Source organism: Felis catus, chromosome C1 (genome assembly GCF_018350175.1).
Source record: "Felis catus isolate Fca126 chromosome C1, F.catus_Fca126_mat1.0, whole genome shotgun sequence".
Classification (NCBI taxonomy): Eukaryota; Metazoa; Chordata; class Mammalia; order Carnivora; family Felidae; genus Felis; species Felis catus.
This window is the reverse complement of record NC_058375.1, coordinates 57,547,246-57,560,051: the sequence shown is the minus strand read 5'-3', so window position 1 is coordinate 57,560,051 and position 12,806 is coordinate 57,547,246. Positions and strand designations below refer to the sequence as shown.

Here is a 12,806-nt window from a genome sequence, read left to right as displayed (position 1 = left end):
GTTAAAAAATAAAAAAAATCATCCTGCTCTAAGTTTCCTAGTAACCAAACTTCTTGATAAAGTGAACTCGGAATTGTAGCATTAGAAAAAACATTAAATGGTAAATTTATTTCAAATTTGTCTCATGAAAAAAGAGAGAATTAAGCCATAACAGATATATAAACAGTTATTTAGCAGTTAGAGAAAACTTGTTGAAGGACCCTTCAAAATGTAACTTTGTAATGCAAAAAAAAATCATACAAATGAATATGTTTCACAAATTCCAACTGCATCACCTTTTCTTCTTTTCATTTTCAAAGCAAGAGAGCATGCAAGCTGGGGAAAGAGGTAGAGGGGGAGAGAGAGACAGAACAGAGAGAGAGAGAGAGAGAGAGAGAGAGAGAGAGAGAGAATTGTAAGCAGGCTCCATACTCAGCCAGAGCCCTGCTAGATTCCAGGACCCTGGGATCATGATCTGAGCTGAAATCAAGAGTCATATGCAACGCTTATGCAATTGAACCACCCAGGCACCCTTCACATTTTATTTTCTTGATTAAAATATTTTCTTAATGAAAATCTAAGGCAATATTACGTAGAAAGGCCTAATCTCAACTAATCTCAATTTAAACCATTCTCACTTTTTGGTAAGATACCTGAATGATTGATCCTTAATTAAATTAGCAAATTTAGAGGATAATTCATTTATTTGAAATGAATTAAACATTTCTCCATCATCCAACACTAATTTAGTGGGTATTATACTAAAAAAGACCAGTAATTTAAAAGAATATTTTAATATTCATTAAAAAGGATATAGTATCCAAATTTAGGATATTTTATATGAGTGAAATTAAGTCCATATTTCCTAAATAAAAGTATCCTTTAAAAATAAAATACTTAATAGATGTTAAATTTATAGTATTAAACTGCCTAAGCCACCAAATCACAGTGGAAAGATAACATAATTATCAAAAAAACTTAGACCAAAATTCAGGCCAAAAATGACATGAGGAATAGATGTATTTTGGATAAAGTCATCATATTGGTTGGCTTCATTAACTGGATTTATAGGATTAAGCTTCTTTTTCCTATTTCCCTTTCCTTAAAGGTAAAGGACTCCAATAGTTCCAAGGGTATGGTTTTATTGGCAGAGGTTGGGAGCCAAGAAATCTGGCTCTACTTCTGTTTCTCTCACTAACAGCTATGTGCCTCTGAGCAAGAAAACAAACAGTGGGGCTCAGTTTCCTCTTTTGTAAAGTAAGACCCTATAGAGTCCTTACCATCTCCAAAGTGTTATAAACTCATGAAATAGTACGGTTATAGCTGTGTGTGTGTGTGTGTGTGTGTGTGTGTGTGTTACAAAATGGAGCAATTATAGCGTGTATGTACATGTGTGTGGTATGCCCAATGTTCAATATGGTATTACCCTAAGGACATTGCTAATATTTAACAATCACTCAGAGTTTAAATAGGTATTTGATTTAATTACAATAGCTTTTATAATTGTCTTAAGAAATTAATCACACTTGAAGTGGGGAAGAAATTTTTTTCATGTCTTGAATTATACCGTCTCAGAATAACACCAGAGTAAATATCCAATGTGGTACCACTGTTCGCAATATGTAGTCTGAGGTGCACCTGCATCCTACATGCTTCTAAGACTGCTCATGGTAAGAGCTACAATGTTGAATACCTTAGATGCAGAATACTTACATAGTTACTACTCAAGAAGTCTAATTGTTTGCACTTTTAAATTATTTTAGTTACAGGATGTCTGGGTGGCTCAGTCAGTCAAGCATCAGACTCTTGATTTCAGCTCAGGTCATGATTTCATGGCTGAGGAGATCAAGCCCCACATCAGGCTCTGCACTGACAGCATGTAGCCTGCCTGGGATTCTTTCTCTCCTCTCTCTGGTCCAACCCCGCACATGTCTGTCTGTCTGTCTGTTTCTCAAAATAAATAAATAAACTTAAAAAATAAATTATTTTAGTTACACTATTTATGTCACATTAATTCTTTAAATTTAGTTAAAATAGTTTAGGTTTGTGCCCCTTGCTCACGTTTTTGGTGCAACAAATGTCTTCCTAACACTTAGACCCTGTCTCAGAAAAGCTCATTTCCTGCCTTTCTATTACCAATTAATTTGATAATGCAACCAGCCATCTATAAAATATTTTCTATAATTGAATTAAAACATATAGCATGTGTTTACTTCCTGGATAGCACAAAATTTAATTCTCTTCATCAGAACACACACACACACACACACACACACACACACAAGCACATGCAAATTCTACAATTCCATTGTTCTTAACAAATTTGTTACCTTGGGCATGGTATCTGTTAAATATGTTCTCAAACTTACTGAACTTCATGTGGAGCAAAAATACCCTGGCACAACTGAAGAAACTACATCTTTAAGAAGCCAATAAATGAGTTCTTTCAACAATGTAATTATTCCATTGTTAAAATATTTAAGCAGATCATGTCAATGCTAATTTAAATTTCAATACTTCATCTCTGGTGACTGTTGCTTTCATGTGCATTAAAGTAAAATAATATTTTTGTATAGAGATTTTAAGTAATTTTTCAAGCAAGGAACAATGTAATGAAAATGAGTATATGCAGGAATTCCTGTGGGTCATTAAATTTATTTAATATTTTTTCCACGTGTCATTGAAAAACAAATGATAATGTTCTATTATGATTAACAACTTAAATAGCACATATGATACCTCTCCAGAGGTTTATATATCAAATATATCATAATAGTTTAGAAGTAGACATGACAGCTCTTGACTCAAACTTGCTTTATTGAAAGTCTCCTTAATGTACATTTATATGACAGATTCTAATAGCTTATTAAATGTTTCTGTCATGAATTAATTACCAGAAAGATAAGCAGTATCTCTGTGCCGATATTAAATTACGGTCACAAAACTAATATGGTGCATTATTGCCAAATATGTAAATAACTTTGAAAAGCTGGTTTGAGATATTAAATTTTCTTTATTCATTAAGAAATAATTCTAAGGGCATCTGGGTGGCTCAGTCACTTAAGTGTCTGACTCTTGGTTTCAGCTCAGGTCATGATCTCAAGGGTTGTTAGTCTGAGCCCTGTGTAGGGCTCTGTGCAGACAGTGTGGAGCCTGCTTGGGATTCTCTCTCTCTCTCTCTCTCTCTCTCTCTCTCTCTCTCTCTCTCTCCCCAGCCTGTGCCCCTCCCCTCCACATGCTGTGTCTGTCTCTCTCAAAACAAATAAACTTAAAAAAAAGATATAATTCTATGATCCACAGATCTCAGTCATTTAACAAGTATTAATTTATACCTATGAGGGAGAGGGCATGGTATGAAACAAAAAAATCATAGGAGCCAAATCTGGGTTTAAACCTTTATCACTTTCTAGCTATGTCACATGGACTTGTCATTTCTGTCACTGAATCCCAATTTTCTAATCTTTCACATGGTGAGAATAAGCTTCTGGCAAGACTATTTTGAAGTAAAGCATCTGAATCATGATAGGTGTTTAGTAACTGGTGGCTGCTATTATGATTATAGTTCATGCACTATGGTAAGGGAAGCAAGATGACAAGGGATGACTCCCGATCATGAAAGCTCATGGATTTCTGAGCATAATCACTGAATTCCAATATAGAAGACAGATATGTGTAACTATTTCAATGGCATACCTTAAAAATATACTACTATGCCATCACTATACGCAGCATCCCCCCACCACCCACATGACTAGAAAAATTGGTTTGTATCACAAATTTTTATGTCCCACTCTTCTAAAGTATTCAAACCACTTTTCATGTACCATTTTGTCTTATTTGCTATGCACTAGAATTATAAACTAGCAATTATTACTACCTTTATTTTATAGCATTAAAAGAGCCTAATTTATATTACCAAAGATCACATGTTAATTCTGGAAGTAAGAAAAGTAGAAAACCATAGAAAACTAAGGTTTTCTTACTCCTCTTTGACTACATCAGGATAATTCACTAGAGTATTTTCTCTAAAGCATTACTACTTATAATGATTCAAATTTGTTTAGCCAAACATGGCTAAAAACTTCATAAAGGAAAAATATTATTGGTTTTAGGGTCATCATCTTCCAAACATTGTTGATTCATATATAGTGCCACTTGTTATTTTGAGTTTTCCTTGATAATTCACAATTCAGTATTTCAACACATATGTAAAATTTACCATCTATGCATCGCCTCTCTGCTTTTGTGTTTCCTCAGGATACAATTTAATTGCTATACTACACGGTCAAATTGTTATTTTAATATTAAGATTCCATTTTTTTTAAACCTGAGGTATTAAAACCTCTCCACTGAATAGTGATATGACCCCTAGATTTAAGAGAGTCAATGTGAAAAACAAAAACAAAAACACAAAACAACTTCAGGGTTCTCAGAAGATCCTAGGGTCATCTCCAAGTCATTTCCTTGGAAATATGAACTAGTTAGTGACCATTTGCCTTGGCACAAACTAAAAGATCTGTCCTGTGTCACAGATTTGAATTAATGGTCTCCCCAGAGTCATATTGCAAATTCACATGACTGACTAGACTCAGCCAAAAAAGAATATGGGTAACACTATAGAGCAGTCATTGTTACTGAAGAACAAAATGTTCCAAATAATGTCTTTTATTGATGGTGTGGTTGTTACAACTGTTATACTCAATGAATTATATATATTCTTTAAATGAAGAATTTTCTGAAAATTATGAAATAATTTATGTGAAATAAGAAAATGTAAGAAAAATCCAGAAATAACTTGGATGGTAATTCATCACTAGTTGGTTACTCTTTGTGTACTCTGTTAATTTGGATATACAATGAACTTATAATACCATGGAATGTGTGATCTATCCTTATGTTAAGACCACAGTCATCTGAAGATAAAATTATAGTATAAACAGGTGTAATTTCGATACAACGATTATTAAGTTATCAATTAATCAAGGTAAAATATAACATCTGCAAATTTTCCACTGTTCTAGAGTGGACATTTTAAGACATGATTAAACAGACCAAGTTTGTCTATCAAGTATTACCACACACTATGAACTGCAAATAAGAGAGCTCTAAGAAATACCCCTGGGAATTAACTCCATGTGAGTAAGATAATTATTTAATGACTTTCATAAGTGATAAAAATTCATAGTGATAGTCACTTGTATCTGCACATTTAAAAACAAATCCAAAGCAAACAAAAATACAGATACACAAAAACTTAAAGCTATGTTCTGTATTTTACAGAGGAAACAGAAACATTGAAAGCCTACAAAAGAAAGTGGAATAAGATTTCAATTAAGAAAATTTTAATGCTAGCCTAAAACAGTGCTAAAAATTCTGAATAAAACATGGCTACTGCCACTGGACCAGGTTTATTTCTTTAAGAAGTTGTTTCTAATTCTGAAGCTGCATATGTGCAGGCACACGTGACAGAGAATGTAAGGGTTGCCATGGTAAGTACACATCTTTTCTTGGACAGTGAAGTATAAAAAAATGTCTAAAGAACTCTCACTTCATAATATGTCATGGAATTTGACTCTGCTTTCCCTACCACAGCATATTATGTGATGCAATGCAGTATAGTACAGAAATAGCCCACATTTTTAAAACTTCAGCCCATTAAGATGGCTAATAAAAAACAAGCAGTGAAAAATGAAATAAGAGAACTCCAGGTCAGATAACTCTATTTAAATGGCGAGACTAGAACACATTCCACATCCATTAAATTTATAAATAATCACACCTTGGGACATTCCACAGGCCTGAGATACCTCCCCGGGAGTCCAAATGCAAATATGGCTAAACCACCCCTTTCGATATACTTGAGTCCTAGGACTCTTAATTTTAAGGAAAAATAAAATCATTCGAACATCCCTGCTTCTTCATTCTTGCCCCGGTGCGATGAATGATTTTCAGGAAGCAGGGATTTGACCCTCCTCTACTGTCTTTTGCAAAATGATCTCCTGGTGGTTCTCTTAGAGTAGGTGAAGTCAGCTCAAGACGCCTGGATGGAGGCGTGACACGGGCTGGGGAGGTGACGGAATCTGTTGCGAATAGCAGCAGCAGGTCCTGAGGCGCTGGAGAACTCACGTGTGCAGGGGCTGAAGAACTTTTCTGCCACGTCTCCCGGAAGGAATGCCTCACTTTTAAATAGGAGACTAGCTGGGGCGAGGGGTGGGGCGGGAAGTGGGAGGTAAAAAAGAGAAGTGGGCGGCAGGGGAGAAGATCCAAGCCCTTCACCGGTATCTACCTGTGCTTCTCCACCTCCTCCTACTCTCGCCCCTGGTCAACTTTATTATTTTACCTGCTAATAGGAGGACTTAAGCAGCCGGATGCTGAGCATCTCATAGGCTCAGCCTGGAACAAAGAAAATCGAGTTCCTAATACTGTATCTCTCCCGTCGGAGAGATCACGTGTCCTGCTTTCGCTGGAATGCACTCTTCTCGCCCACGCTATAAAAATCTCTATTGTGCTTAGAAATTTTGCCAAGGTTAAAATATGCTGTCATGCGAATTGCTTTTCATCTATCAAAAGAGCTACATTTCAGTGTATACAGGTACACATATTTACGTGCTGACCCAGTTACCACTGCAGGTAAATTCAGTGTGTTGAAAGTGTGATGGGAAAGTAATCGAAAAGCGCAGGTGGAGAACCTTTATGTCTCACTGACCCCTCCCCCATCATTTCTAATCCCCTTTGAAGGAGAACTTCGAAAGGAACGTGGGAGTCGCAGATGGTTGCATTCTGAAGCCGATTCCCGGGAGTTGTGAAAGTGACCCCTTCCCTTTTCTGCCTGGCGCTGTGCCCTCTCGCCCAGCCCGTTCGCTTTGTGACTTGGTGGGGAGGAGACAGTGAGGGAGAGGGTGGAGGCGGGTCCTTTATTCAGCCCTGATGGCCAAGAAGTAGTATAATGAAGCAGTTTTGCAGCCATCTCCGTTATGAAGTCACACTATTTTAAAAGGCATTTTGTTCAACCCCTATCCCCTCACCCGCATTCTTGAGTCTGCAAACTGTGAGACTAGAGACCTTCGGGAACCAATCTAATTGTTCATGAGCTAGGATGCCATGATTACCGTAATGTTAATGTGCTTCCCTCCCTCTTTCAATGTAGGATCCGAAACTAGTCCTGCATCCTTAATGACTCCAAGAGGAGGAGGCAAGATGCTGAAGGGGGCCCAGCTCTGGGACTGGGAATCGTGCAGGTTCACCAGCTTCGCCTTGCAACACAAAGGAGATGTGTGGGTAGGAGTTGTCTAGCTTAAGGGGAGAGAGGCATCATTCTCTCCCTGACTCCCTGGAAAAGCTTTCACTCCATTGCTACCCACTTCTTTCTGTCCTCCAATCTGTCATACTCCTCTACCCCTCCAGCCCCCCCCCCCAACAAACCCCACCCTTTCCCTTCAATTCCAAAGGCATAAAGATTTTCTAATTGCATTTGCCAAACAAACGAACACCAAACAGTAATACTACACCTTCCAAGATAAAGGGACAAATGCGACCTTCCACAAGTGTGTGTGTGTGTGTGTGTGTGCGTCCGCGCGCGCGTGTGTGTGTGTGCGTGTGTGACACGATCAAACGGGCGCTTCATCCCTCAAACACCTCCAAGAAAAAGCTTACAGGAGATACCCAAGATAATAAAGAGGAGCTAAGACTAACCTCAGCTGCACCAATGGTCCCAGCACCAGCGTCCAACACTGGCTCTTTACCTTTCCTTTTCGCAGTATGTAACCCTTTAGGGTCTCCCGCCAGCCCAGGCCACTCGGTGCTCCCATGCACCCACACAGCCAGCACCCATTTCCAAATGCCCCGCAACCTACCACATCCCCGCCGCCTCCGCGGGCCACCTCTCGAGCAGCTCCCTGAGAGCGCTGAAGACTCGTGTCCTCCCCCCACACCCCTCCCCCCGCGGGGGCTTATGTCCCACACCTCGGGCGCTCACGGTCGCCGAGGCCAAAAACCGCGAGGCCCCCGCAGCCCCCACTGGCCACGAAACAAGAGTGTTCTACTCACATCGCCGGCGGGAGAAACTGCCCATGAGGTTCCAGAGAGAGTGAATCGTGCAGCTGCCAAGGCTTATTCCTTAAAGTGTTCGGGGGTCCGCAGTGGAGTGGGCACGAGGGTCCTCGGAGGAAGAGAGGAGGGTGGAGTAGGAGGAGGAAGACGAGGAGAAAGGGGATTCCAGCCAGGTGCCGCGTTAGACCATGATGCCGGTGCCCTTCAGGTGGACGGCTGGAGAGGTTCCGGCGGGAAGCGGCTGAGGGGAAGCCCAAAGCGTCGGCCAGGGAGGCAGGAGCGCATTCACTCCCTTGCCTCCGCCTGCCCTGCGCGCCGCGCTAGCGACCGCAGCAGCAGCAGCAGCGGCGGCGGCGGCGGCAGCGGTGGCGGAGGCGCAGCTACCTCCCCACCCCCAGAAGGCTCCACAGACAATAAATCCCGGGCGGAGAAGAGGCGAGCAGAGAAGGCGAATCGTGCACCCAACTCTAACACACCCTGCCTGCCGCTGGGCAAGAATCCCCGAGGACCCGGCGCAGTGGCGGCTCTAAGGGGCCGAGCGCTCCCGCTTCTGCAGGCGACAGCGGCGGTCCGAGAGGGCGGTTGCAGGTCCCTCCGGCGAGAACCCGCTGCCCAGGGGCTGGGTGTCCGTGGTTTCAAGCCCGAGGTTCTCCTGGAGTGGGGTCCTCCTCCGTGCAGTGGCTCGGCGCACAGGTGCCAGGCTTGGCAGGCGAGGAGGCGCCGCTCGTGGCTCTTGGCTGTGTCTCCCGGCTCTCCCCGCCCCCTCTCTTTTTTCCCACCCCCTTTTCCGACGACACCAGCTGCAGCTGCCTCAAAGTGTGAAAAATGTCAAGGAGATTTTCCAGTGATAAGAGGGGGTGCCCACTTTCACAGCCCTCGGCCCCTTTTTGAGGATCCTCGCCTGCCTCTCTGACCTCTACACACGGGCTCCCCCAAATTGAGAAGAAAAATCCCAGTCCGGCGGAGAACTGAGATGCTCGCCTTCTCCGGGCTTGCTCACAAGCTGCTTTTAGAGAACGGGACAAAAGGCCGAGATCTCTGGGTTCCTCCCGTAGCTCGCGGTGGGCTAGGCAGGTGCTCAAGGAACCGTGCAGGGCAGCGCTCCGCCAACGGCTCCTCCTGCTGCCGGACTGGCCCGTGGCGCTCGAGTGGCGCGGCGCGGCGCGGCGCGGCGTCCTGCAGCGCGGGCGACTCCGAGGCTGTAGCGGCTCCGGGCCTCTGCGCCTCCCTGAGCGCCCCTGCACCCGCACCAGCTCAGTGACGCTGCGCTCGTGGCTCCGCAGGCTGCTGCTCCTGCTATCTCAGCAAAGAGGCGGCCAGGAGCGCCTCCTCGGGGTTTCCTCGCCCGCCCGCCTTTCCTGCTGCAGGTTGTTGGCTGCCAAGGAGAAAAGTCTCTGCTTGCGGGTCGGTCACTTCACATCAGTCAAGGCAGCGACCTTTGTGCCTGCTCTGACATTTCCTTCTCATTCTGTGGCCAGGGCTGCTACCCTGGGAGTGCGCAAAAAGAGAAGGGGTTTCCCAACTACCCTTCATGGTTTCACCGCCACTCCTCCTGCCATGAGCATACACTCTCACACACACTCCTAGCTCCTTCACATAAAGGCACACACAGGCACTTTATTCTCACACACTTCTCTTTAAACTCTTATAAGCAGCAATATGTTAAGAAACATACTGATGAAGTTAGTACTATTTTTAGACTTCTATTTTATTCTTTAAACCCATCTGATGAATTCTCTTTGAAACTGGATTTGTTATCCTGGAATCATTCTTTTGTGCAATATAGGCTATAGGGGTTTTTTTTTGTTTCCTCCACATGGAAGAGAAAGAATCTCCATTTCCTAAGAATACAGTCAGGCTGCATGGCATTCAATTGCCACTCTGGGGTGGATGTAAACTCAGAGTTTGCTAAAAAGAAAATGCACTTGCTTATATTCTTAGATTTGCAATGCTAAAATCTTCAAGGTCAAAAACCTTCCTGGCTGCTGGGATTACCTAGGAAGATACTTCTGAGATTGACATCTAATCTGCAGAGTACCAAGAATAAGGATTATTTCCCACTTTACCTGGGCCATGAAGGTGGGCTGACTTTTAAGGACACCTTCCCAGTATTTGATATCATTTGCATGTGGAAGAGAGAATATGTTTTTAAAAGTCAGATCATTTTTAAAATGTATTATAAAACACCACAGAGGAACGGTTCTGAAATGGCAAGGAGATGGAAAAAGAATGTTAAAATGACAAATTTTTGAATTGACCTCTGTGGAGCTCTATTCTTTTCCACCCATAGTTTTGTCCTTGTAAACGTATTACCACATCTCAGTGTCTCAGCTGGATGCAGTGAGATGAAAAATTTTAGGTACTGATTGAAAATATAAAAAACTAACCTCACACAACAATTATACAATTGTGCAGTCTTTTATAAACTTCCAGGGTTTTTTTGATATAGTTTACACAGAATTTTCACTTTCCTAAAAGTACTTGGTGGATAATGTTATCTACACTTACAGGAAGGGTACAAAGGCTCAACTCAGAAAGGTCCCCAGGTGCCTTGTATTTGAACTCAGAATTTCTTATTTTTCCTCTAGGATTCATTCTCTTGTACCAAAATATTTGACAAAAATCATTCTACTTAAAATCATAATTGACTATAAGTAACTGCTTACATACCCACCAATAAAGTTACCTCCCTTGTGTTACGTGGAACTGTGTTCCTAACTCAAAACAAACTTGTTCCTTCCCAACAGGGAGACAGATGTTTTGAAACTCCAAATTAAAAATTGATGATGTCCTTTTAATATACTTCAAGCTATATGTCCTCCTTTTCCTTTTATTTTATCCTCGAACCTTGATTTCAGGTTATAAAGACCCAAATGGATAAAAGTTTTTCTATATGTACAGATGGGATGTAGTACCTATGGTTTTTAACAAACATAATTTTAGCATTTAAAAAAAGAAAAGGAGGGAGATGAATATTTTCTGTAGAAGAGGCTTTGGATACTATGGCCTATTTTTTTTCTAAGATTTATGAATCTTGAACAAAATGTGGCTACCTTCACTATTTAAACAATGAGGCACACTGAAGAGATGTCAATGCTTTCATAGAATTATGGAACTATTGAAATGCAAATACAGGTGCTGTCTTTAAACTCCAAGTTGTTCTGTCATCAACCCTCTGGAAATGCAGATGACTGTGTGATAATTGGAGAAAGATGAATGAATACCCTTAGGCTGTCACTCAAGCAGAGGTCTAAAAGCAGAAATAACAACAATTTCAAAAATTAGATTGAGGTAGTTTTAACAGATTAGCCGTTCAGATTACATCTATGAATGGCTAGACATCACCCCTATAAAATTTTGTAAATTGTTAATCAATCCCTTTTACTCACACTACTACAATTTTTGAAATGATAATCTATTCCCAGGATTAAATTCCTAGAGAATAAAGACATATTGTGATGTTAAACAATCAAGTGCCAACTATCTTCCCAATATTTCTCTTTGGAGGCCTGAAATGTCACCCTTGTCTTAAAAGATTTCCTCTCTGGCAATTCCTCATTAAAGTAAAACTACTATGGGAAGCACAACACTTTTAGCTTTACCAACTGTTAATAGCTTAGTTAGATACTGGTCGTTGGGAAAATAGACAAACATGTTTAAAATTTGAAACAGCTGGAGGAGTTTGGTAGTTATTTTTACTTTTTTACTATCATTTATGAGAGTCTCCCTTGAACCACATCTCGGTAGTTCTTGGTATTATCAGATATTTTCACGTTCTCTAGTCTTAGGGGAGTGAAATGGTTATTTCATTATGGTTTAAATGCAGAATTTCCTGGTTACTTAATAGATTGAGCACCTTTTCATAGGTTTATTAATAATAATGATCAGTATCAGTGGGTTACAAGAAGGATAGGAAGTGCTGCATTGTTGTGGTTAGCTTTTGAAAAGCTGGGGAGAAGCTCTGAATAGGAAGTAGGAATCATTAAAATTCTTCCTCAAATTAGTTACATGGCCTTTACTGTGAAACTAATCTCTCAGATCAACAACCTGTTGTAGCTAAGGCGAATGCTTCTTTGTTGTGGTTTTTAATCTATCTGGATAATTATTTTTAAACATTAATTTGCATATTTAAGGTATACAAAATACAATGAACACTGATGTACTTACCACACACCTGAAGAGGGAAAGAGTGAAGCTTCCTCTCTCATTCTTCTATTTCTGCCTCCTCACCCCTCAGAGGTAACCTCATTCCTAAATTTTGTGTTTATTTATACCTTTGCACATAAATAAATCTCACGCACTTTTACTGCTAATGATGTTTTTGCATTGCTTTGGAAATTTAATCCTTATATAAATAATATAATGTAGTATGCATTCTTTTGCAACTTGCTTTTGATATTTTAAAATATGTTGTGTTTCTAAGAATAATTGATCTTCATAGGTGTCACTCTAGTTCACTAATTTTTACTGCTGTATGATAGTTGATTGGATAAATTTATCATATTCACATTCTGATGACAATTTTTGCTTTCATAAGTGATGTGAACATGTTTGTTTTTATCTCTTTTTATCTCTTTATGTATGTATGAGAGTTTTTCTAGTTTACATGTCACCTACAAGTAGACTTCTTGGGTTGTAGAGTATATTCAATATTAAATTCTTTTCAGTTTACTTCTTTACTATCATTTATGAGAGTCTCCCTTGAACCACATCTCTTTAGTTCTTGGTATTATCAGATATTTTCACATTCTCTAGTCTTAGGGTTGTGAAATGGTTAT

At 40.5% G+C, this 12,806-nt stretch overlaps 1 protein-coding gene across 9 annotated transcripts in view; it reads right to left on the bottom strand.

Moving 5' to 3' along the window:
* Positions 1-8,786, bottom strand: part of LRRC7 (leucine rich repeat containing 7) — a 550,569-nt gene extending 541,783 nt beyond the window's left edge. For 4 of the 9 annotated variants that reach the window (XM_019837223.3, XM_045034767.1, XR_006583707.1 and 1 more), the window contains exon 1: positions 8,026-8,786. In XM_019837223.3, the coding sequence (XP_019692782.2) occupies positions 8,026-8,027 (2 nt within the window). In that variant the 5' untranslated portion in view covers positions 8,028-8,786. The remainder of the gene's footprint in view (positions 1-8,025) is intronic. The other 5 variants (XM_019837222.3, XM_019837221.3, XM_019837219.3 and 2 more) reach the window with 4 other exon arrangements.
* Between the last annotated feature and the right edge of the window lie 4,020 nt (positions 8,787-12,806).